Consider the following 27,957-nt stretch of genomic DNA (forward strand, 5'->3'; position numbering starts at 1 on the left):
AGGGAAAATAAGTCAATAAAGGGCTGACACACAGGTTCACCAATAAACGTAATAAATAATTATATCTATAATTACTTAAATAATTAAATTAAATTTTAAATTAAACCAACACATTTGATAACACATTGATGTATTTAATTTCAATGCACAGTCAACCAGTATATTCAGGACTTTTTTTGGAATTACTTCTAAGATGTTTTTTTTTTTTTTAAATGTTTTTAATTCAAATACATCAACAATACACAGGGAAATAATTATAGCCCGTAAGAGTAGTTGAAGGACAAAAAAGTCCTCAGGGAGTTGAGTGTATAAAAACATTTTGGGTTCATATTTTCTTTCTACTTTTTTTTCTCAAATCTCTGTTGTGTAAACCAGCAGGTGCAGCACACTTCCACACACGGATTTGCCCGCTACAAAAAACTTGACAGAAGAAACTTTGTTCACATTCCTAAACATTGCATTGCATTTCTGAAGCGTCATCAAATGTTGCGTCATAACGTACCACCCCCCCTTAAAATTGTCCCATCTAAACAGTAAATATGACACAATGTACTCTTTTGTTCAAAATGAAACCCTAAAATAAATAATAGCTGGTTAAATCACCAAAAATGATGCCCGGGCGCGGCCACCGCTGCTGCTCACTGCTCCCCTCACCTCCTAGGGGGTGATCAGGGGTGATAGGTCAAATGCAGAGAATAATTTTGCCGGTGTGTGTGACAAATTTGACAATCATAGGTACTTTAACTTAACTTTAATTATATTGTATTGTACAGTTAAACATTTTAGTTATAATGGTAGGCAAAGGGGAAATGTTGGTCGCCATATTGTAAAGTTTGGAATCTGTCCCTACAACAATGCAATAAAATGTAATTGATTATTAATCTTATGTATATTTAGGCCTGATCTTCACTGTATGGACAATAACTCATTTCTTGCAAGGCTTTCAAAATAAGAAAACTGGCATTAGTAGATCAAATTGGCATTTTAAGGGTTAAAATACTTTTTTTTTTTAAACGAAGCACATGTTTGATCATTTTATTTTTTGACTGAAGTTGTTTGAGAGGTTTAAGCAAAAAAAGTAGAAAACAAGATGAATCCAAACATATTTTATAGCCTTTAAACTCCCTGATGACTTTTTTGTCCTTTAGTTGCTCTATTGCTATTAAATTAAGTATTTCCCAGATGGTTAATTAATTTTTAGAAGTTTATTTATTCATTAAATTTTTTCACATTTGACCCTCCTCAGAAGAAGAGTCAGAATAAACAGTGTTTAAAATATTTGAATATATTATATTTTACAAATAAGACTTCATTAAATGTTTTACCACCTTTATACAGTACAGGACAAAAGTTTGGACACGCCTTCTCATTTCAATGTATTTTCTTTATTTTCATGACTATTTACATTGTAGATTGTCACTGAAGGCATCAAAACTATGAATGAACATATGTGGAGTTATGTACTTAACAAAAAAAAGGTTAAATAATAATAAATAACTGAAAACATGTTTTATATTCCAGTTTCCTCAAAATAGCCACCCTTTGCTCTGATTAGTGCTTTGCACACTCTTGTCATTCTCTCGATGAGCTTCAAGCACACCTGTGAAGTGAAAACCATTTCAGGTGACTACCTCTTGAAGCTCATTGAGAGAATACCAAGAGTGTGGAAAGCAGTAATCGGAGCAAAGGGTGGCTATTTTGAAGAAACTATAATATAAAACATGTTTTCAGTTATTTCACCTTTTTTGTTAAGTGCATAACTCCACGTGTGTTCATTCATAGTTTTGATGCCTTCAGTGACAATCTACAATGTAAATAGTCATGAAAATAAAGAAAACGCATTGAATGAGGAGAAGGTGTGTCCAAACTTTTGGCCTGTACTGTGTGCTAACATGTAACATTCAGATATAAGTTACATATCTGAATACTTTTTAACAACTTGAATATTACAACAATGCAAACTCAAATACCTCACACAACATAGATGGAATAACTTGCTGACTATACAACATACGTGAGGATCACTTGTCTGACAACTGCCAACAATAAATATTTCTTGCATTCCACCAGAGGCACAAAAGACAAAAAAGAAACTCGATGCTCACTGCTGCAGTGCTTGCCTTATAATAATAATAATAATTTTTTTTATTTATAAGGCGCCTTTCTGGGCACTCAAGGACACCGTACAAAATCACAACAATAAAATCAAATTGGATAAAAAACAACAACATTGAACAATATCAGATAGCCATATTTGTTTTCAGATATATATTTTTTGTCTTTACCTGCAGCGGGACAGATGTATGTTAATGATGCATTTATAGACGCTTTAAATATATATATGTTTTTCTACATAAATATGAGCTGGAGCTTTTGTAAGACTAATGCAGCGCATATTGGGTGTTTTTTATATTCTATGGGAAATCTTCCTCTAATGTGCAAATTAGCCTTGCCAGTCATAATTCATCATGATTATTTAGTAATGGTTCCAAAAATGTCATAATGTAGGATCATATCTTCAATACATGACTAATACCGGTAAACGTCCTGCTTAGTGCTTAATTGTTTGTATTGTTTCGTGCTCTTCTTTATAGGCAGGTAGGAGCAATACTCTATTTGCCAATGGCAGTTTTTTTTACGTGTTTTTTTCCCAACAGTGTGTGGGTTTTTCAACATGTAAAATCAAAGCTGTAACGACATAAGCCACGCCCCTTTCAGTTGTGTGCCTATGACAAGCCTGAGCTAGTAAGGGCAAAGTCCGAGGTTGTTCAATTGTTGCACAAGGCCCTGTGTGTGTTTTTGCCTAAATAAAATGGAAATTCATGAATGACGGGACGCTTCATAGGTAATTTTACCCCAAACATATTCCTAGCACCTTCCTGCTCCGTCTGTGGTAAGAATATAGTTGCAAATATCCCCAAATCTGTGCTTTGTTCTCTGTGTGTTAGCGCTAGGCTGGCAATGGGATCACATTCTGGCTGGTGATCTATCCAGAAGATGGGGACGGCGTGGCGCTGTTGGGAGAGTGGCCGTGCCAGCAACCTGAGGGTTCCTGGTTCGATCCCCACCTTCTACCAACCTCGTCACGTCCGTTGTGTCCTTGAGCAAGACACTCCACCCTTGCTCCTGATGGGTCGTGGTTATCGTCATCAGTGTGTGAATGTGGAAATAGTGTCAAAGCGCTTTGAGTACCTTGAAGGTAGAAAAGCGCTATACAAGTACAACCCATTTACTATAACCCAGTGGCTCTCAAATGGGGGTACGCGTACCCCTGGGGGTACTTGAAGGTATGCCAAGGGGTACGTGAGATTTTTTTTTAAATATTCTAAAAATAGCAACAATTCAAAAATCCTTTATAAATATATTTATTGAATAATACTTCAACAAAATATGAATGTAAGTTCATAAACTGAACATCAAATCAAATAGGCTATTCCATTCATTACAATGCAATATTCAGTGTTGACAGCTAGATTTTGTGTGGACATGTTCCATAAATATTGATGTTAAAGATTTCTTTTTTTGTGAAGAAATGTTTAGAATTAAGTTCATGAATCCAGATGGATCTCTATTACAATCCCCAAAGAGGGCACTTTAAGTTGATGATTACTTCTATGTGTAGAAATCTTTATTTATAATTGAATCACTTGTTTATTTTTTAACAAGGTTTTAGTTATTTGTATATCTTTTTTTCCAAATAGTTCAAGAAAGACCACTACAAATGAGCAATATTTTGCACTGTTATACAATTTAATAAATCAGAAACTGATGACATAGTGCTGTATTTTACTTCTTTATCTCTTTTTTCAACCAAAAATGCTTTGCTCTGATTAGGGGGTACTTGAATTAAAAACAATTTCACAGGGGGTACATCACTGAAAAAAGGTTAAGAACCACTGCCATAACCCATAGGCAATTTTATCTTTTAATTATGTTAAATGTGTTATTTTGCAATAGTTGAACAATCTCTTTTTTATGAATTTATTGGGGGGTTTTTAAGAGGATTTTATTGGATGTTTTTAAGAGGGAACAAATGTACAAAAAAACGTGATAAAAATATAAAGATCTTAGTGGAAATAGTACAAAACTTCAGAGAAAATTAATTGTCCATCCATCCATTTTCTACCGCTTGTCCCTCTCGGGGTGGGGCGGGTGCTGGAGCCTATCCCAGCTGCACTCGGGCGGAAGGCGGGGTACACCCTGGACAAGTCGCCACCTCATCACAGGGCCAACACAGATAGACAGACAACATTCACACTCACATTCACACACTAGGGCCAATTTAGTGTTGCCTATTGGTTAAAAACAAAAAACACTGATAAATACAACAAAATATGCTTGTGGGAACATACTTTTTTCAAATTCGCATTGGTATAAAAAATAAAAACATGCATCAAAAAAATAATAATTCCGGTTATTACGGTCCTCTCCAAGGTTTCTCATTGTCATCCCACTGAGTTGAGTTTTTCCTTGCCCTGATGTGGGATCTGAACCGAGGATGTCGTTGTGGCTTGTGCAGCCCTTTGAGACACTTGTGATTTAGGGCTATATAAATAAACATTTATCGATTGATTGATTGATGAATAAGTCCTTTCACATACAGTTCTTTCCAATGATGCATATGGTTGAAAAATACGCTGTAGAGTTGAAACAAGGACACTGGCAATCGTTCATAGGTGAGATTAAAAAAATGAAAAAATTACATTTTGTGTATTAATAGCAGGTTTTTATGCTGTATTTCATTGTTAGGACATTCAATGTTAAAGGCCTACTGAAACCCACTACTACCGACCACGCAGTCTGATAGTTTATATATCAATGATGAAATCTTAACATTGCAACACATGCCAATACGGCCGGGTTAACTTATAAAGTGCAATTTTAAATTTCCCGGGAAACTTCCGGTTGAAAACGTCTTTGTATGATGACGTTTGCGCGTGACGTCAATGGTTGAACCGGAAGTATTGGGACACATTGTACCCCAATACAAACAGCTCTGTTCCACCACATAATTCCACAGTATTTTGGACATCTGTGTTGGTGAATCTTTTGCAATTTGTTTAATGAACAATGAAGACAGCAAAGAAGAAAACTGTAGGTGGGATCGGTGTATTAGCGGCCGGCTGCAGCAACACAACCAGCAGGACTTTGAGTTGGATAGCAGACGCGCTATCCGATGCTAGCCGCCGACCGCATCGATGATCGGGTGAAGTCCTTCGTCCCGCCGTCGATCGCTGGAACGCAGGTGAGCACGGGTCGTGATGAGCAGATGAGAGCTGGCGTAGGTGGAGAGATAATGTTTTTAGCATAGCTCTGTCGAGGTCCCGTAGCTAAGTTAGCTTCAATGGCGTCATTAGCAACAGCGTTGCTAGGCTTCGCCAGGCTGGAAAGCATTAACCGTGTAGTTACATGTCCATGGTTTAATAGTATTGTTGATCTTCTGTCTATCCTTCCAGTCAGGGATTTATTTCTTTTGTTTCTATCTGCAGTTAAGCACGATGCTATCACGTTAGCTTCGTAGCTAAAGTGCTTCGCCGATGTATTGTCGTGGAGATAAAAGTCACTGTAAATGTCCATTTCGCGTTCTCGACTCTCATTTTCAAGAGGATATAGTATCCGAGGTGGTTTAAAATACAAATCCGTGATCCACAATAGAAAAAGGAGAGAGTGTGGAATCCAATGAGCCACCTTGTACCTAAGTTACGGTCAGAGCGAAAAAAGATACGTCCTACACTGCACTCTAATCCTTCACTCTCACGTTCCTCATCCACAAATCTTTCATCCTCGCTCAAATTAATGGGGTAATCGTCGCTTTCTCTGTCCGAATCTCTCTCGCTGCTGGAGTAAACAATGGGGAAATGTGAGGAGCCTTTCAACCTGTGACGTCACGCTACTTCCGGTACAGGCAAGGCTTTTTTTTATCAGCGACCAAAAGTTGCAAATTTTATGGTCGATGTTCTCTACTAAATCCTTTCAGCAAAAATATGGCAATATCGCGAAATGATCAAGTACACATAGAATGGATCTGCTATCCCCGTTTGAATAAGAAAAATTCATTTCAGTGGGCCTTTAATTATCTTCGAAGCCAAACAGGACATACAACTCCTTACTTTCTTATAGGCCATAAAAACATTTTGGATTCACATTTCTTTTCACTTTCTTTACTGTAATTTGCAAAATAAACATCAGTCCTAAACAAAAATATCAAACATGTAGTATTTGTTTGTCGATTTAAACCTGTAAAGCTGAGTAACATAACAGAAATGATGGCCGAAATACAACGAAGAATTAATGAAAGGGGGACAAAAAGTCAGCCTTTGCAAGTATCTCTTTGTTCTGCCATCTTGTCCTTGAGCAAGACACTTCACCCTTGCTCCTGATGGGTCGTGGTTAGGGCCTCGCATGGCAGCTCCCGCCATCAGTGTGTGAATGTGGAAATAGTGTCAAAGCGCTTTGCAAGTATAACCCATTTACCATTTAGAGGAGATTGCTCTGACTCGCTGAGCAATGAAAATCCTGGCAGAATGTGTTCAACCTGCTGCCATCAGTGACGAGATGTTGGTCACACAAGAGCAGGACAGAGTTAAAGAGTTTGAACCCGTGGGCCATATTGAATCTGTCCTAAGAGCTTACGCTGTTTTTCCCTTAAAGTGTTTACAAAGTACAAAGAAGAAGAACTATGATAAACATTCTGAATTTATTTCATCCATCCATTCTTTCATTCTCAAAATAATCTTACTCATCTCATCATATGAAATGTAACTTACTTCACCAATTATCTTTTTTTTTAATTTATTTATTTTTATTGTGATTACTTGTGGAGTATATTGTTAATAAATTGAGAACAGGAAGTGAAGAAAAGTTTTAGCAACTGTTATGTAAAAGAAAAGGGGTAGGATTAAATAAGCTCTGCTTTTTCCTACTCCTTTTTGAAGATGTTGAAAAGAGAAACTGGAAATTGTGATGTATCATGTTGTATGCTTGCATGTTCCAAATAAACTCAAACTCAAACCATTCGAACGCTGTTCCCAATTAGCCTGTTCACCTGTGGGATGTTCCAAATAAGTGTTTGATGAGCATTCCTCAACTTTCTCAGTCTTTTTTGCCACTTGTGCCAGCTTTTTTGAAACATGTTGCAAGCATCAAATTCCAAATGAGCTAATATTTGCAAAAAAATAACAAAGTTTAGCAGTTCGAATGTTGAATATCTTGTCTTTGCAGTCTATTCAATTGAATATAAGTTGAAAAGGATTTGCCAATCATTGTATTCTGTTTTTATTTACCATTTACACAACGTGCCAACTTCACTGGTTTTGTATTTTGTACCTAACAGAATAGCCACCTGTAATTTTGTCATGCTCTCATATTTGATGACAAAGCGTACTAATTTTACAAAAGTACAAAAAGGGAAAAATAGGTTGAGATATATTACATATCCAATTCTTCCTAAAGTTAAATTAATACAATTTCAAATGATGAACGGAATATACCACACTGAGTTTTTGAAACAAAATGTAAACATCATGGTCGGCAACTCTTATTATGGGCCTGCTGCAATGCAAGCAGCCCATATTATTATTGCTCATACTTCAACTTTTATTTTTTTAATTATTATTCTTGTTCTGCACAATTCTCTTACGTCCACTACGAGACAAACAGAACCAACGAACCCCCACATATAGCATATGTGGGGTTTTCTTTACTTTTTTTTGCTGCAGCTGTCACATACTGTATACTGTAATGTTATACATGGTAATTTAGATTTGTTATATATTGTATATATTATATACAAATATAATATAATATATCAGTATATATTATATACTGTATATATAATATATAAATATGACATATATGTTATATTTTATATTGCTACTATGGTACATTTTTTGTCTACTTAATACCTGCATTATCCTTTCCATCCTTATCCTTGCCATCCTTTGTAACTGAGCTACTGTGTGGAACAATTTCCCTTGTGGATCAATAATGTTTGTTTAAGTCTAAATCGGAAAGATCTTGTTTGCCCCGATGGCACCCTAGAGCAGGCCTGTGCAATTATTTTGACTCGGGGGCCAAATTTAGAGGAAAAAATGTGTCTATTTTTAGGAAAACTAATATAAAACCTCACAATAAAGTCTGATCAAATACTAAAAATGTTATGACAGACCGCCTTAAAAACGGAATGGAATTTTTAATTTTTCTATGAACGATAAAACCCTGAATATTGAGAAGATATGAACATCACACCCCCTCTCCATCCACATATTTTACAGTCAAGCCAAATGCAACAAAAATGCAACAAACACAGCGAAATATGAACGTGAAGGGTAAAAAACCCCAAAACATCTACAATCTGATATATCTGATACATCACTAAGCTTTAGAACTTTCTTGTAAAAATCTCCGTCTGCGTCTGTCCCTGACACCCGCATTTCAGGCTGGCCGCTCTGGAAACACTCTGTGGAAACACTCTGTGGAAACGCCCCCCACCCACGCTGCTTGGTGCCTCGTCTGAGCTGCTGTGACGAAGATTACCATAGTCACTAGTAGGGTTGTACGGTATACGGGTATTGGTATAGTACTGCCATACTAATGAATCATATTCGGTACCATACCGCCTCTGAAAAGTACCGGTCCGCCACACCCTAAGATTTTTTGTTAAAATAAAGCCAATAATGCAATGTTTTCCGATCCCCTTTATTTAGAAAAGTATCGAAAAGAACCGAAAAGTATCAAAATAATATTGGCATCGGGACAACGCTAGTCACTAAAATATCATGCAAAAGCGCAGATTCCAACCATTGAAATACTTTGTATAGTTCAAGACTTACGGTAATTTGAAAACATCACTGCACATCATAATGGCAGCTACACTTTCCATCTTAATCACCGTTAATCACAAGTTGAAAAACGTATTGGGATGTTACCATTTAGTGGTCAATTGTACGGAATATGTACTGTACTGTGCAATCTACTAATAAAAGCTTCAATCAATCAATCAAAGGTTAAGAAGGGATTAAAAACAAAACAAGCAGCATTGGTGAGGGAGGGGCGGAGACAGAGAGAGCGAGAGAGTTATGATAAACGCGCATGCGTCGCCAGGCTCTGCTTTTTATCCATAGATTTATCAGATTTTATTTTTTATTATCTGTAGCAAGGGTGTCAAAAGTGTGCCCGGAGGCCATTTGCAGCCCACAGCTAATGTTTTAAAGGCCCACGGCCCATTCTAAAAATACTATTAAAATAAACAAAAACATAACAAAAGTGAAATAAAAAAGCTTAAAGGTGAAATGTAATTTAGAAAAAGTTGCAATGTTGACTAATAAAACAAAGCTGTTTTTTTTTCTTTCAAACTGTCATTGCTCAAAACATAATATTGAATCAAAATCAATGTTGTTATGAATTATTGACCTATCAAAGGTTCCGATTACTTCACATCAAATATTCCACTTTGAAAAATATTTTTGGTGGAAGATTTTGCATATTTTGTGTGTTTGCCATTAAAAACATAGTTTTGTTTGACAAAAAAGGGCAGAAAACAAACAAACAAAAAAACTACATAAAAAAAAACTAAAACATTTTGAAATGAGGAATAGATCTGGAGTTGATGTAGACTCCAGGGATTTAAGCGTCAAATATAAAATGTATGTATGCCCTGGCACACCATTATCATCATTTCATGACCCAAGCAAAACACTTTTTACACTTTTATACTGAAATAAATACACCTACAATTTATTAAATAAAAACATAAAAACAACTAGCAGCAGCGGTAAAGTTTAGATCCATGAAGGAAAGAAGAATGTAAATGAATGTTTATAACTGAATACATTTACTTATGTATACACATTTGTTTTCTTTTTTTAATTATTTTTCTAATGAATTAAGTAACGTTTATGACAACCTTTTTCCAAAACACAATATAGAATGTGAGATATAACAGGATAATGCATACTTTTGTCATTTTTTTTCAAAACGCTTACAGAAAAGTGGGGCCCCAAAAATTTACTGAAGGACCCCATTTTTATGACTTGATGGGTTCCCTGGGACCCCATTTTGAAAATTCTTAGCGCCAACACTGCTGTCAACCGACGAGAAAAAATGCTTTATTTAAATAAATATATTATTTATAAAGCAAGTTCGAGTATCATTGGCATATTTTCACCTAGTCCTGGCCTTGGCGTGCTGCCCGCCTTGGCACGCATATATGTGTCCTCTTTTGGGGATTTCAGAATATGGTCAGCCTAGATTAGACAAACAAACAGTATACAGGGTTACAGAACAGGAAGGCTGATGGGTCGCCACAAGGCGCCCCGTAAAAGATGGGAAAAAGTTAAACGCTGGGGGAGGATGAGTAAAAAAATACAATCTAGACTTGGCTCCTAAGTGGGCCCAGTCTGGATTTGGATAAACCTCCATTGCAAAGCACATATACATATTACAACATACAACTGGAGACTTGCAACATCTATAGAAGATGTGAATCCTTTATTTTTGGAATGTGATACCGTACGTTTATTTTTGGGAGGAGATCAGAGGTTGGCTGAAAGACAAAGATAAAGAGATGTTCCCATTTACTATAGAAAAGATGACATTTGGTGTATTTATGAAATATAACAACCTACAAATGACTATTAATGTTAGTATGTTGCAAGCAAAAAAAATGTCATACACAGAAGTCGATTTCTTAAAGTGAAATTCTCCCATTGGTTTAATGATTTCAAATTATTAAAACAATTTTGGAAAATGGTAAAATATAGAAAAGTCCTTAAATTATTGTCTTTATTGGAGAAATTTAAGTTGTTTTAGAATTATATTTTTTTCTTTCCCTGCATCTATTTGTATTCTTTCTTGGCATAGTTTAACTTTTTTTTTTTTTTTTACTGTACAAAGACATTGTTTGGAATATTGTAATGTATTGGAGGTGCCTTCGTTTGTTTTATTGTCGACATATACTGTTTGTGTTCAATTGTTCAATTAAAAAAATAAACAAAAGTGTGTTCTATTCTTCAGGTGTATCTACTTCTATCTATGGATAAAACTGCATTATATATTTATACAAAGTAATATTATAGAAGATGTGAATCCTTTATTTTTGGAATGTGATACTGTATATTTATTTTTGGGAGGAGATCAGAGGTTGGCTGAAAGACAAAGATAAAGAGTTGTTTCCATTTACTATAGAAAAAATGACATTTGGTGTATTTATGAAATATATCAACCTACAAATGACTATTAACGTCAGCATGTTGCAAGCAAATTTGTTTTCGTACACAAAAGTTGATTTCTTAAAGTGAAACCCAAATTCTCTCATTGGTTTAATGATTTCAAATTATTAATACAATTTTGTAAAATGGTCAAATATAGAAAAGTCTAAATTATTGTTTTTATTGGAGAAATTTAAGTTGTTTTATAAAAAACAATTTTTTTCTCTGCATCTATTTATGTTCTTCCCTGGCATAGTTTAACATGTTTTTATTTTTACTGTACAAAGACATTGTTTGGAATATTGTAAGTATTGGAGGTGCCTTCATTTGTTTGTATATTGTCAACGTATACTGTTTGTGTTCAATTGTTTGATTCAAAAAATAAACAAAGGCATGTTCTATTCATCAGGTGTATCTACTTCTATCTATTGATAAAACTGCATTATATATTTATACAAAGTAATACTACAGAAGATGTGAATCCTTTATTTTTGGAATGTGATACCGTCATTTATTTTTGGGAGGAGATCAAAGGTTGGCTGAAAGACAAAGATAAAGACATGTTCCCATTTACTATAGAAAAGATGACATTTGGTGTATTTATGAAATATAACAACCTACAAATGACTATTAATGTTATGTTGCAAGCAAATTTTTTTTCATACACAAAAGTCGATTTCTTAAAGTGAAACCCAAATTCTCTCATTGGTTTAATGATTTTAAATTATTAAAACAATTTTTGGAAAACGGTAAAATATAGAAAAGTCCTTACATTGTTGTCTTTATTGGAGAAATTTAAGTTGTTTAAGAATTTTTTTTTATCTGCTTCTATTTTCATTGTTTCTTGGCATAGATTTTAAAAAAAAAGTTTTTACTGAACAAAGACATTGTTTGGAATATTGTAATGTATTGGAGGTGCCTTCATTTGTTTGTTTATTGTCGACATACAACACTGTTCAATTAAAAAAAATAACATATTCTATTCATCAGGTGTATCTACTTCTATTTATGGATAAAACTGCTTTATAACCTCTATTATACAAGATTACTTTGAGGGAAATCAAATCGATTATGTACGACAAATCTCCTGAAAATAACATAATTTTCCGTCTATGTACGATAGGACGTCACTTCCTGTGCCGGCTCTCTAAAGTCGGAAGTGACGTCAACACGCGGGGCTCCGGCAAGCCCCCGACTACACCTGGAAAGAGGGCGTGGCCATGTCGGGAGAAAACACGGAAGAGAAGCGAGCGGAGGAGAGTTGTTGTTTATGACCTCTTCCACACGGAGCTGACCGACGTTGGCGGGTTCGTCGGGTGAGAAATGGATGTGCCGGATTCCCCGCATGGGATTATGGGACTGCTTCGAACCTTTGACTCCTCTAAGTTCTGCAGTTGGGAGAAAATCGGCTCAGGTGGATTCGGACAAGTGTACAAAGTGCGGCATGCACAGTGGCAAACATGGCTGGCCATCAAGTGTCCTCCCTGCCTTCGGGTGGGTGACAAGTAAGTGTCGCTCGCTTTCTTTTAAAACACCTTCAATCTTCAACAATGTATCACTCTTGACAGCTGTGTTCCATGTTAGCTCGGTGGCGGATATATCGCTACTTTGAGTACTTCAAGAGGAACGTTCCAAAACACCTACTATGTCTTCGCATGTTTAATACTTGAAAACAATATTTGTAATATACTGTTCAAAAATGTTGCGTATACTGTTTGTAATGTTGCACGTCAACAAGTCAACAACAACAACGTCCGTATTTCACATAATTTAATTTGACATAAAACATACGCAAGGGGAAAATGCTGTAAATTAAAAAGGCTGTAGGATCCAAAACAAATGCGAATACAAAATGCCTAAAAAAACAATCCCTAAAACGTACGGTGATCTGTGGCAACGTTTATTTATAGAGCACAGATTAGTTTGATTGGCAACACTAAATTGTGTGTGAATGTGAGTTTGAATGTTGTCTGTCTGTGTTGGCCCTGCGATGAGATAGCGACTTGTCCAGGGTGTACCCCGCCTTCCGGCCGAATTAGGCTGGGATAGGCTCCAGCGACCCCAAAAAAAGGGACAAGCGGTAGAAAATTGATATATGGATGGATAACGTTGATTGGCAACACTAAATTGGCCCTAGTGTTAAAGTTAAAGTACAGATGATTGTCACACACGCACACTAGGTGTGGCAAAATTATTCTCTGCACTTGACCCATCACCCTTGATCACCTCCTGGGAGGTGAGGGGAGCAGTGAGCAGCAGCAGTGGCCGCGCCCGGGAATCATTTGTGGTGATTTAACCCCCAATTCCAACCCTTGATGCTGAGTGTCAAGTAGGGAGTGTGAATCTATCTGTGTTGGCCCTGCGATGAGGTGGCGACTTGTCCAGGGTGTACCCCGCCTTCTGCCCGAATGAAGCTGGGATAGGCTCCAGCACCCCCGCCACCCCAAAAGGGATAAGCGGTAGAAAATGAATGGATGGAATTTTGTACACACGGCAAACGAAAGTACTTTACAGAAAATTACAAGAAGGCTACATTTCAAATTAGAGATGTCCGATAATGGCTTTTTTGCCGATATCCGATATTCCGATATTGTCCAACTCTTAATTGCCGATTCCGATATCAACCGATATATACAGTCGGGGAATTAACACATTATTATGCCTAATTTTGTTGTGATGCCCCGCTGGATGCATTAAACAATGTAACTTTACCATGAATTGGGGTGGGCGGGGTTGGGGGGCGGGGGAGTTAGGTGGTAGCGGGGGTGTATATTGTAGCATCCCGGAAGAGTTACTGCTGCAAGGGGTTCTGGGTATTTGTTCTGTTGTGTTTATGTTGTGTTACGGTGCGTATGTTCTCCCGAAATTTGTTTGTCATTCTTAATTGGTGTGGGTTCACAGTGTGGCGCATATTTGTAACACTGTTAAAGTTGTTTATATGTCAACCCTCAGTGTGACCTGTATGGCTGTTGACCAAGTACGCAATGCATTCACTTGTGTGTGTGTAAAAGCTGCATATATAATGTGACTGGGCCGGCACGCTGTTTGTATGGAGGAAAAGCGAGCGTGATGACAGGTTGTAGAGGACGCTAAAGGCAGTGGTAGTCCAGGTGGAAATTGGGAGAAATTCGGTAGAATGATTGCCCCGGGAGATTTTCGGGAGGGGCACTGAAATTCGGGAGTCTCCCGGAAAATCGGGAGGTTGAAACCGATACAGATAATTTCCGATATTACATTTTAAAGCATTTATCGGCCGATAATATCGGCCTGCCTGATATCTCTATTTCAAATAAAAATAATCCATCCATCCATCCATTTTCTCCTGCTTTTCCCTTTCTGGGTTGCGGGGGGTTGCTGGAGCCTATCTCAGGCCATGTCTACACTAAGCCTATCCCAGCTGCATTCGGGCGGTAGGCGGGGTACACCTGGACAAGTCAACACCTCATCGCAGGGCCAACACAGATAGACAGACAACATTCACACTCACAATAATCATAATTCAAAATAAAAACATAAAATAAAATAATCATAAAACTATTCTAATTCAAATAAAATCAAAGAGTGTAGATGAAATACTTTAGTTGCCATACGCACAATAAAATAAAAGTGTTTTCAGCCTGGATTACATCTGACTCTGGACCCCAGCAGGGGGCCACTCCCTGGGGTTCTCAGAGGCTGGAGATGGTTCATCTGGCCCTAACATGTCAGAGATGTACTTTGGCACAAGAACATACTTTTACACAGGCAGAGCGGCTTTAAAATCTATTCTATGAGCGACAGGAAGCCAGTGTAGTGACCTAAACACTGGACTAATATGGTCACATTTCCTCATTCTAGTCAGGCCTTTTGGATGTACTGCAGCTGCTTTACAGCTCGTTTAGAGACTGTTATTACAGTAGTCTTACCTGCTGGAGACAAAGGCATGGATCAGTGTTTGTTAGTCTGATTTAGATATTATTTCTTGATTTTGGCTATGTTTTTCAGGTGGTATAAAGCTGCTAATGTTATTGACCTAATGTGGTTGTTAAAGTTCAAGTTTGATGTAAGTTTATGAAAAAAAATTATAGTATCCGGGTTAATTAGGGAATGTCAATGAGTGCATGTTTTGGTCATTGAACTTTTTCACGAATGGGAATTTATTGAAGTATATATTGCGATATATATTGCTGCCTCCTGCAATAACAATATAAATCACAATGTATTATTTGTGTATAAATGATAATAGAACCACTGGCTGCTGACGTACATGGAAACATTGCATAATTTCCAGTTGTATTGTTTTCTCAAAACTATTATTATCCTTGCTGAGTGGCCTAGTGTTAGAGTGTCGTAACATGGTTCTATCTACACTCTGTTAAAATGTAAAAACACTGATTCTTGTGTTGTTTGGATACTTCACAATCACATTAGTTTTCGGTAGTTTTGTGGTACATTATTCCTCATTCCCTTTTTTTCTTAAATAAAGTCAATAGTAAAGTAAGTTAACATAAGACAAAAATACTATTGGCTGTATTTGAAATCCTTTGTTTTTTGCCTTAAAGTCCTCCTGCATCCATGGATTTATTTCCTGATTTGTAAAACAATAACAAAAACGACAAAACAAGATTTTAAATTATAAAAATACCAATCTAATTACTTCAATATCGGCCATAAACTTACACAATACCTAATATCGTTAATATCGATATTTGTTTTGATCCGCCCACCCCTGTCTCTGTGGAACAGCTCTCGCTTAGTGATTAGCATGTCTAACTACATCCTACTATGTGTGTAATAGGGTTGTTAACTATAAATACGGTTATATATCCGGTTCGAGAGGTGGCCGGTTCGGCTACGCCAGTTGCAGCCCCCTCAGTCGATAAGATTCAGCTGTGAATCCTTAGGTTAATCCAGTGTAGACACATAAACTGATTATCGTGCCGAATTAGAAATCAGTTGACGGTTTTTGTCTTTAAAACGAGACCAGAGCCAGGGTTGTCCGTGAAAAGAGTCACGCGCTTGTTACGTCACTTACGTAACTGGAGACAAGAATAGACGTAGTTACATGGACCGAGTGTTGGCGAGACTAGCAATTAGTGGACAGTTTATCTTAAAACAACGCAATAGTCACGACAAGGTCTGCAACTAACGATTATTTTGATAGTCGATTAGGCGAGTGGTTCTCAACCTTTTTCAGTGATGTACCCCCTGTGAAAATGTTTTTAATTCAAGTACCCCCTAATCAGAGCAAAGCATTTTTGTTGAAAAAAAGAGATAAGAAGTAAAATACAGCACTATGTCATCAGTTTCTGATTTTTAAATTGTATAACAGTGCAAAATATTGCTCATTTGTAGTGGTCTTTCTTGAACTATTTGGAAAAAATATATATAAAAACCCCTAAAAACTTGTTGAAAAATAAACAAGTGATTCAATTATAAATAAAGATTTCTACTCATAGAAGTAATCATCAAATTAAATGCCCTCTTTGGGGATTGTAATAGAGATCCGTCTGGATTCATGAACTTAATTCTAAACATTTCTCACAAAAAAAGAAATCTTTAACATCAATATTTATGGAACATGTCCACAAAAAATCTAGCTGTCAACATTGAATATTGCATTGTTGCATTTCTTTTCACAGTTCTTTTTGACAGACATTTTAGTGAGGGTCAAACCATCATGGCAAGGGGGAAACTCTGGGTTTATGGTAATGAATGGAATAGCCTACTTGATTTGATGTTCAGTTTATGAACTTGCATATTTATTTTGTTGAAGTATTATTCAATAAATATATTTATAAAGGATTTTTGAATTGTTGCTATTTTTAGAATATTTAAAACTTATCTCAAGTACCCCTTGGCATACCTTCAAATACCCCCAGGGGTACGCGTACCCCCATTTGAGAACCACTGGATTAGGCAACATTTATCTTAAAGATTTGCCAATTTGTCTCATAATAAAGTGGACACATATTTAATGGCTCTAATTTTTCCATCGACTTCTAAATGCAGCTTACCAGTAAGTTGTTTTAGGCGTGTGCTTACTATAACAAAGATGAATAATTCAGTCATAAATATTTATTTATACTGTCACTGTGCTGCTCATTCAGCTGTTACAAACATTTAAATGACTATTAAAATGTTTATTTAAAAGAAAGGAAAGACAAAGTGCTAAAAAATAGTTAACCTTGTTTATGTATTTAAAAACAATGAAAACCAACAACAAACACAAAATCTAACTTCCTCAAAAAGAAAAGCATTTTGTGATGTTTAAAAAGCTGCACACTGGTATATTTACTATTGATTAACTCTTGGCAGTTTTAGCACTCTAATAGAATCAATGTGTATAATTATAAATGATAAATGGGTTATACTTGTATAGCGCTTTTCTACCTTCAAGGTACTCAAAGCGCTTTGACAGTATTTCCACATTCACACACACATTCACACACTGATGGAGGGAGCTGCCGTGCAAGGCGCTACCAGCACCCATCAGGAGCAAGGGTGAAGTGTCTTGCCCAAGGACACAACGGACGTGACTAGGATGGTAGAAGGTGGGGATTGAACTCCAGTAACCAGCAACAGTCCGATTGCTGGCACAGCCACTCTACCAACTTCGCCACGCCGTCCCCTATTTGATTAATTCTTAAAATGTTGGCTATTTAATAGATTGTATGTTTAATCTTATGATACCTCCGCATTGGTGCCTGTCTGTCTGACTTTGGCTAATATGATAGTTATTTTTAAATAAATAAATGATAAATGGGTTATACTTGTATAGCGCTTTTGTACCTTCAAGGTACTCAAAGCGCTTTGACAGTATTTCCACATTTACCCATTCTCACACACATTCACACACTGAGGCGGGAGCTGCCATGCAAGGCGCTAACCAGCAGCCATCAGAGGCAAAGGGTGAAGTGTCTTGCCCAAGGACACAACGGACGTGACTAGGAAGGTAGAAGGTGGGAATTGAACCCCAGTAACCAGCAACACTCCGATTGCTGGCACAGCCACTCTACCAACTTCGCCACGCCGTCTCACACAAGTTTGCCTCACTCTTGTTAGTAGAGGTGGGGGCACTAATCAATTTTTAGATTAAGCGCAATTCGGACTTTGACGATTATAAAATCGATTAGTAAACGTCAATAATCGACTTATTTTTTGTAAATAAGAGGGTTGCAAAGGGGTGGAATGTTTCCGGTAAATTTCCGGAAATTTACCACGGGAAGTTTGGAAATATTGACCATTTTTTGATTATTCAAAGTAGGACACCGTCCATGGGAATAAATGGGAATTAATGGGGAATTACAATATTTATATATTATTGGGCACTTGTCTATATGCTGCTGCATCTCTGTGGCATTTTTGACGTAGCTCTTTGCACAGTATTTGCAAATGTACACAGCCTTTCCGCCTACATTGGTTGGGCTGAATTGTCTCCACACATCAGATGGTGTACGTGGCATTATTCTGTTTGTATTTATTTATTCTTGTAAAACACTAATGCAATGCCACACACAGATATAAATAGTCAGCTAAACAATTTGAGTAGTCTTTAAAAATATTTTACTGATGGACAATTGAATAGAAATAGGCTAGATGAATAAATGAATAAATGTATAGCTCGGTTGGTAGAGTGGCCGTGCCAGCAACTTAAGGGTTCCAGGTTCGATCCCCGCTTCAGCCAACCTAGTCACTTCCGTTGTGTCCTTGGGCAAGACACTTTACCCACCTGCTCCCAGTGCCACCCACACTGGTTTGAAAATGTAACTTAGATATTGGGTTTCACTATGTAAAGCGCTTTGAGTCACTAGAGAAAAGTGCTATATAAATATAATTCACTTCACAATCAGCATGCTAAATCAAACTATAACCTACATTCTTGTATGACAACAGAATGGCTAGCAGAACAGAAGGCAGAGGAAACTATATGTTTTGATTTAGTATTTGCTAGTTGCTAGTTGAACTTTACAGATCACAAAAAAGGTCAATTCGGATCGCTAACGTTGTTAGCATAAATTAATGGGATTAAATATAGAGAAAATTTGCATCACGGCAAACAGAGAAATATTTTCGGTTCATTATGAGACTGTGGTGGTACATAAACCTAGCTAGCTAGAGATATTGGCCCCAAAATCATTTAACAAGTACAGGAACAGGTAGGTGGATTGAGTGGAAGTCTGCTGGAGTAGTCTACAGTCATACAGTAACAAGCAATTACACCTCTATTAAACTTTAATTACCATATATAGAATATATTTACCCCAGTAATATCATCAAAACTTACCTGACTGGATGAAGTCCTTGGGCTCAAATACTAGTGTGGCCTCAATAGCCCTGCTGTAGTGTGTAGCATGCTGGGAATTATCTGTGCATGTGATGGAAGAATGCACTGCACATGTGATGGAGGAATGCACAATGTACGGTTGAAAATAAGGCTGGGCGATATATCGATATACGTGATATATCGCAGGTTTGTGTCTGTGCGGTATAGAAAATGATTATATCGTGATATTCGAGTATACGTTCTCACGCAGTTGCTTTTAGCTGCTGGCATTACACTACAGGCTCTCCTCGCTCTTTCCTGTGTCTCCTTCTCACAGACAGACAAGCGCACCTTCTTACACACGTCACATACTGTCACGACATACGTCACATACGTATACGCCCTCGCACAGCAAAGAGGTAGCAGCATGGGTAACATTAGCTATGATGCTAGCGCAGCCGTGCGAGTGGTGATACGAGAGAGAGAAGGTGCGAATCTGGTAAAAAATGAAGGAATAATTAATTCCCACAAAAAACAGCAGAGGGTCCATCGTCTGGCGGTGGTTTGGCTTCAAGTGGGAATATGTCGAACAGACAACCGTAATTTGTCAAGTGTGGGGCAAAAGCGTTGCTATAAAAAGTAGCATTACTGCTAAAATGTAGCATCATTTGAAAAGTCACCTGCTAGAGAATGAAGAGTGCTTACTCCGCATGTCAACATCTCCGTTTGGTGCCACATGCCCACACCATCAAAATGCCAAGGCAAACATTTCCAGATCAACACTGTATGAAAATTTTTTTGATTTTTTTAGTTGTGATTTTCTTCTCTGCATGAAAGTTATAAAGTAGCATGTATTAATGCAGTATGAAGAAGAATGTTTTAATGTAGACACATAGAATCATCATACTGCTGTGATTATATGCATCAAGTGTTCATTCAAGGCTAAGGCAAAACATCGAGATACATATCGTGTATCGCAATATGGCCTTAAAATATCGCGATATTAAAAAAAGGACATATCGCCCAGCCCTAGGGTTGGGTATCGTTTGAATTCGAACGATTCCGATTCCGATTCTTTGTTTCGATTCCGATCCCTGACGATTCTCGATTCCGATTCTTCTTGTACCATGCCGGGATCAATGTGTTTGACAGGTAGTCCCTGGAAGGTGGTATGTATTTTGGGTTGAGAGTTTTCACCATATCCCTGCAAACATAAACACACATGTAATGTTGCTGTTACTGTTTAGCCCAGTATCAATTAGCTTAGCTCTAACGTTATTGCTTAACTAACCTAAATGTTGGAGATTCCACCTCTGAAAAGGGATGCAGTCTTTTGACTGTGTGTGCAGTGACCTTTCTGTGGCACTCTTCCGTCTGTGGCACCGACATCTTCCCCATTGCCGCTACGGTGAACGGAGTACGCTGAGCACATCGCGGAGCCTGGCTAGCAGGTTGTAAATTGTCTATGAAAAAATATGCGGACTAATTTGTTAGCTGCCTCGACGTTGGCGCAAAACACATTATTTATTGCATATATATTGTTTTACTTACCGGATTCGGACTGCAATGCAGTCACAGAGGTGCCAGGCTGGGCGTCGAAGCCAGAGGAAGAGGCACAGGAAGACTGTCGGCGCAGCGCGTCTAAGACGGGACACGCATTTATTTGTACTCGGAGGTGCTTCATCATGTTCGACGTGCACCCTCCTAAGCACGAAACAGTCCTGTCGCACGTGTTACATTTCGCCAATATTTCATTTTTTTGTAAAATAAAGTAAGGCTGCAGCTAACGATTATTTTTCTATCGATTAATCTATAGATTATTTTTCAATTAATCGGTTAATCTATAGATTTTTTTTTTTCGATTAATCTATAGATTATTTTTCCTTTTACCGATTATTTTTTTATTCAAAATGAAGATGAAAAAATAAATGTAGGCCCGTTTTTTCAAAAGGCATGGCTTTTATTTACAAAAAAAAAAGAAGTATGGCCACTCAGTCAACATTGACAACAACATGACTAAATATTCTGTAACAATGTAAACATTTAAAACTTTTAACATTTAACAAAATTAAAAGTAGCTTATTTGCTTTTTAATGTGCAAATATAAAAGTCAACATCCAGTGCAAATCTTAATATTCTGCAATAGTATAAGCATTTCAAAAGTAAAAGTATTGCTTATTTTGCTTTAAAATGTGCAAAAATAAAGATAAATATCCAATGCAAAAAAGTGCAAAACGAAATATTCTGTAACAACAGTGTAAACATTTCAACAAAAGTGAAAGTATTGCTTATTTGCTAAAATGTGCAAAAATAAAGATAAACATCCAATACAAAAAAGTGCCAATCTAAATATTCTGGAGCACTGTAAACATTAAGTATTGCTTTTAAAATGTGCAAAATAAACATCCAGTCCAACACAGTACACAATAACCAATTCTACTCATTCCAGTGAGTGACTAACAGTTGTAATGAAGAAAGGGTAGCATGTGTACATGCTCTGCTTCTTTTCATGTTTACAATATTCCCAGCAGCTGAAAATAGGCGCTCAAAAGGGGTCGATGTGGCTGGAACTGAGAGGTAATTAGCCTTCACCTCAAGCCAGGACTGCGAGTGAGCTGAGCTGCAGTTTATATTTCTAGAAGGTCAACAGGCTCATAGTGATGTAACTAGTAGTTGACTGGGAGGTGTTTATTATCATTTGTCATTTATTTATCTGGGGAGAGTCCGCTGCCTGATGCTCACCTGCTAAACACCTATCTACTCCACGCTGAAGCGCTGACTACATGCGCTCTGAATATGCACTGCTGATTGGCTGGTAATGCTATGTGTGTACCAATCAGATGGTTGTGTAGGTGGGACAATGCTTCGTGCTCGAGACAGAGGCAGAAGGAGCAATGCAGCTTGTTAAGGCTTTAGCTTTAGCTTAGAAACTCGTTCGGTACACCCCCGTACCGAACCGAAAGCCCCGTACCGAAACGGTTCAATACAAAACACGTACCGTTACACCCCTAGCAGATACAAATGACACATTCATGTTTTTGTGTAATGATGACAACGTATGCTCGCACGGACGATTGACTAGTTGATGGTTTTCTTTTCAATTGTTCGTTCATAGCCGTTGTGCTGCTATGATAGGCCATTTCCGCTCGACACAGTGTGCATACAACAACATTATTAGGCCGTTTATTGAAATACTCCCACACTTTTGACCACTTTTGGCATGCTTTTCCCCCCTCACTCGCACCGCTCGCATCGTCTGCTTTGATCGTCTGCTTTGATCGTCTGCTTTGATCGTCTGCTTTGCGCTTCGCCATGACGGTAGTGTGACGTAAATATGCGACGCGTCGACGCACAAAAACGGCGTCGACGTATTTACGTAACCGATGACGTCGACTACGTCGACGCGTCGTTTCAGCCTTAAAATAAAGCCACACTTCGACCGCCGACACCCGCTATCCATGCTTGACTGACTCGCTCGGCTATGCTAACACTTCCGGCGGTGGGCGCTTCTTCGTTGGTGTTTAGCAGCTTCTTCTTCCGGTCGGCGGACTTATTCGTTTTTTCCGGTCGGCGGACTGGGTATCGAAACTAGGAATCGAAATTTAAACTTTTGAACGATTCCGGGAGAATCGGAAAGTTAGTCCCGGTTCCAATCGATACTCGATACCCAACCCTACCCAGACCTAGTTGAAATTCTACTGAATTTGCATTAAATCATGTTGTTTTAGCTAATAATCATGCGGCAAGATCTAGCATGTTGCATTTAATGTTTATTCCCATTAGTTTCCCCTTAATTCCCATATATTCTCGTTAATTCCCATCAAAAGTTTCCAACTTTGAATATTCCCGGAATTTTGCAACCCTAGTTGCCCGTGGCTAATTTTTTAATATTCTTAAACCACCATTACTAAAAAAAAACAAGTAAAAAAAACCCCACACAAATAATAAAAGAAAACGAACAAACATGTGGAACGTAACAAAAACAAGTTAAGTGCTGTTTTTTCCTTTGAAAAAAAATCTATATTTTGTCGTGGTTTGATTTTTATTTTTTTTCTCGACTGCACCCCTGACTTAAAGAAAAATTTACATTTTCCTTCCGTAACCCGCTTAAATCTGCACCTTTCACCCAAAAATCAATTTACATCAGAATTGTTATTCCTACTTATTCTGAATCGATACAGAATTTTCATAAATCAATCGTTTAAATTGGTGTTCACATCCCCACACATTAAGTCCTACGTCAGCAGCCAAGAGGAGCTTTTGTAACTTGCAACCTGTTTTAAAAAGATTCTGTTGTAATTTGTATACAACATAATAAATAGATTGCAAGAATCGGTATGAATCAAAAATCGCGTTGAATCGTCAATTCAATTGTCACAATTCAATGGTTTTAAGACTCACTCTTTACCAAAAATAAACGTTCATTCGAATTGTGATTCTTATTTATTACAATTCTGAATTGATTCAACATTTTCCAAGAATGTATTTTTTTAAATCGCGCGGCCAAGAGGAACTTTTGTAACCTGTTTGAAAAAGATCCTGTTGTAATTTATATTTAACACAATCAATAGATTGCGTGTTGAATCGTCTCTGAATTCAATCGTCACCCCAAGACTTTGCATCAAATTGAACCATGAGTTGTTTTAAGATTCACCCTGCACCAAAAAATAAATTCACATTAGAATTGTGATTCTGGATCGATTCAACATTTTCAAGAATCTATTTTTTAAAAGAAGTCATACGTCAACAGCTAAGAGAAGCTTTTGTAAACTCTAACCTGTTTTGAAAATATGTTGTTATTATTTTTATACCAAATAATATATTGTGAGAATCGGTTTGAACCGAACTCTGAATTTAATTGTGAGTTGTTTTAAGATTCACATCCTTACTTCACACTGCCCATGGATTGACCCAGGGTCCACGTACTGAGAGTCGAGGGTACTATTGGAAGGAGCCAAAATCCCAAGCTGTTAGCTTGTTTTCCAGCGCAATTCCTAAGGCGTCTGGAAGTGACTTTTACAGACATACTGTATTTGTCTACTAGCTGGCAATTTCTCAAACCTTCTTCTGAGGTCACCGCTCGTCTTTAAAACACACATCCCACCTGTCTTGCATCCAACTTAGCTAACTTCCTGTTAGTCCAGATACATTCCCCTTTTCCTGTGAATTTGCAGCATTTCTGTCATGCATCTGCAGCATTTTTCCTGTGTATTGCTTCTTGTTCCTGCTGTATTTATGCCAGTGCTTCTCAAATATTTTCTGTTACGCCCCCCCAAGGTAGAAGAAAATATTTTGCGCCTCCCTCCCCCCATTCTTCATTGTGACTATAAATAGTATAACTTGTCCTAAAGATTGTTATAATTATACCTCTGCATAATATTGTAAGCTTATTAACATTAAAGGAAACAACACACCGGTCCTTCCTCGTCTCCCAGTGTGGTTACAGTGAGCCAAGAGCTTCATGATATTCTGATACGGCGAAAAAAGCATGTTCCTCGAGGTCACACGCCCTGTTGGCATCGCACTGCACCCCCCAGGGTGGCCCGCCCCAGTATTTGAGAAAGACTGGTTTATGGTTAAAGCCTTCTTCACTTGCACCATCTTCCCATTGCATGTGTTTTATGTAGGGCTGGGCAATAAAACAATATCAATATGTACGGCGATGGGCACGTAAGTGATATTAAATAAAAATGCGTTTGATCTTTTTTTTTTTCCTTCTTGGTCGGAAGAAAGCGGAAGTTGCGAAGAAAGGTTGGTTGCATAAACAAAGGCACTCGCTCTCTGGTGTTTGATTTGGTAACCTCATCACTGATCAGTGGACGTGACATTCTAACAGCCAATCAGGTAACAGTATCAACTATCAAAGTTGGTTGGGCCATCTTGTTGTGTCACGGCTGAGCCTTTGCATGGAGTTAGGAGAGAAACCGAAATTGAGCGCTGTCGAGAGTGACAAAATTGTCGATAGGAAGAAAAGTCAGCTTGACAGTATGACAGTTGTTCGGGTTTTAAAAAAACGGACGGAGTCAGACCAATTTGGTCTGTAAATTATGCAAGGCGGCCGTCCCCACCAAGACCGCTAATACCACACCACCTTAGCCACGCTCACCCTTGAGCACAGCTGTAACTTTCTGGCACTAAACCTGCAGAAGAGAGTTCTTCTCAGGTTTCTAGGTTTATACTTACACACTTTGCACTAGTTTGTTGCACTTTGTTTAGCATTTCTTACATGTTCCTTATTTTTGCACCGTCATTTTCAGAGGTTTTTTTTTAAGTGTTCATTTCAGAATTTTGTTTACATTGATTGTTTTTCATAGTTGTGTTGATATTTCATTTCCTGTCTGCCTTGATAGCTGAGGTTATTATAATAAGAGGAAGGTTACATTTGAAATAAAAGTGTTAATATTTATATATTTCCCCCCCTGTTCCTTATTTTCGATAAGTCATAAAAATATCAATAATTATCGATATCGACCGATATAAAGCACTTAAATCACAATACAGTTTTCAGCCATATCGCCATATGCGTGTTTTTTGGTTTGGAAATGTCTGATAGTCACATGCTGATTCTGTGTCGCAGTGAAACTCTCAACTCGCCGAAGTGTAAAGAAATGCAAATGTATCGTCCAATCAACATTAATGTAATTAACTAACAATAGGGCTCGAAAGTGTGACTGTGTCGTCGAAACCTAATGCATTGTGGTTATTGCCGGCATATCAATAGCTTATTTACATGGCTGATTGCAAGATTGGTCCCAAAGTTGTGTTCTTTTCTTTAACAAGTTCAAAACATGGCGCAATGGTTGTCAAGATCACTTCAGGGAAAAAATATGATTTGGCGAGATTTGTCTCATTTCCAGCGTAGAAGCAAAGCCAAGGAAGTCGGATTAATGAGCTCATAAAGAGACGCTGAATAGCCTGAATAGCAGCCGTGAGATGATAAAACATTTCTTTTAACACCATCCCCTGGTACATGTTGGTGTGTTCACAGCATTTTCACACTTGTAAGTTTGAATCATTGTTTCATTCTGTTGCACACACAGCATTTATAGAATGTTAGCCAAGATAAGTTAAGCTATCTGCGGGTTACGAAAAACATACAGTATTAAAGGCCTACTGAAACCCACTACTACTGACCACGCAGTCTGATAGTTTATATATCAATGATGAAATCTTAACATTGCAACACATGCCAATACGGCCGGGTTAACTTATAAAGTGCAATTTTAAATTTCCCGCCACACTTCCGGTTGAAAACGTCTAGATATGATGACGTATGCGCGTGAAGTCAACGGTTGATACGGAAGTATTCGGACCCATTGAATCCAATACAAAAAACCTCTGTTCTCATCCCACAATTCCACAGTATTCTGGACATCTGTGTTGGTGAATCTTTTGCAATTTGTTTAATGAACAATGGAGACTGCAAAGAAGAAAGCTGTAGGTGCGATCGGTATATTAGCGGCGGACTACAGCAACACAACCAGGAGCACTTTGAGGATAGCAGACGCACTAGCCGAACGACCTCACCTTGACTTCCTCCGTTTCTGGGCCGCCAACCGCATCTGTGATCGGGTGAAGTCCTTCGTCGTACCGTCGATCGCTGGAACGCAGGTGAGCACGGGTCGTGATGAGCAGATGAGAGCTGGCGTAGGTGCAAAGCTAATGTTTTTAGCATAGCTCTGTCGAGGTTCCGTAGCTAAGTTAGCTTCAATGGCGTCGTTAGCAACAGCATTATTGAGCTTCGCCAAGCTGGAAAGCATTAACCATTTATTTACATGTCCAGAGTTTGGTAGTATTGTTGATCTTCTGTCTATCCTTCCAGTCAGGGACTTATTTGTTTTGTTTCTATATGCAGTAAAGCCTGATGCTATCACGTTAGCTCAGTAGCTAAAGAGCTTCACCGATGTATTGTCGTGGAGATAAAAGTCATTGTGAATGTCCATTTCGCGTTCTCGACTCTCATTTTCAAGAGGATATAGTATCCAAGGTGGTTTAAAATACAAATCCGTGATCCACAATAGAACCCTTGTACCTAACTTATGGTCAGAGCGAAAAAAGATACGTTCTGCACTGCACGCTAGTCCTTCACTTTCACGTTCCTCATCCACGAATCTTTCATCCTCGCTCAAATTAATGGGGTAATCGTCGCTTTCTCGGTCCGAATCTCTCTCGCTGCTGGTGTAAGCAATAGGAAAATATGAGCAGTCCTTCCTCCGGTGTCGTCACGCTACTTCCGGTAGGGGCAAGGCTTTTTTTTTATCAGAGACCAAAAGTTGCGAACTTTATCGTCGTTGTTCTATACTAAATCCTTTCAGCAAAAATATGGCAATATCGCGAAATGATCAAGTATGACACATAGAATGGATCTGCTATCCCCGTTTAAATAAAAACATTTCATTTCAGTAGGCCTTTAAGGAAAAAAGAAATATCTCTATACATAGATCAATAATTGAGAATACTTTAAATATTTCCCACATTAATGCACAGTGAGTTTCAGACTTAAAA

The 27,957-nt window shown here is 37.8% G+C and overlaps 1 protein-coding gene across 2 annotated transcripts in view; it reads left to right on the plus strand.

The window, feature by feature from the left end:
• Positions 1-12,411: 12,411 nt before the first annotated feature.
• The window catches only part of ripk4 (receptor-interacting serine-threonine kinase 4), a 62,857-nt gene continuing 47,311 nt past the window's right edge, over positions 12,412-27,957 (plus strand). The window contains exon 1 of one of the 2 annotated variants that reach the window (XM_062048428.1): positions 12,412-12,712. In XM_062048428.1, coding sequence (XP_061904412.1) covers positions 12,531-12,712 — 182 coding nt within the window. In that variant the 5' untranslated portion in view covers positions 12,412-12,530. The remainder of the gene's footprint in view (positions 12,713-27,957) is intronic. The other variant, XM_062048429.1, reaches the window with a different exon arrangement.

This window comes from Entelurus aequoreus, linkage group LG05, assembly GCF_033978785.1.
Source record: "Entelurus aequoreus isolate RoL-2023_Sb linkage group LG05, RoL_Eaeq_v1.1, whole genome shotgun sequence".
In the NCBI taxonomy this organism is placed as follows: Eukaryota; Metazoa; Chordata; class Actinopteri; order Syngnathiformes; family Syngnathidae; genus Entelurus; species Entelurus aequoreus.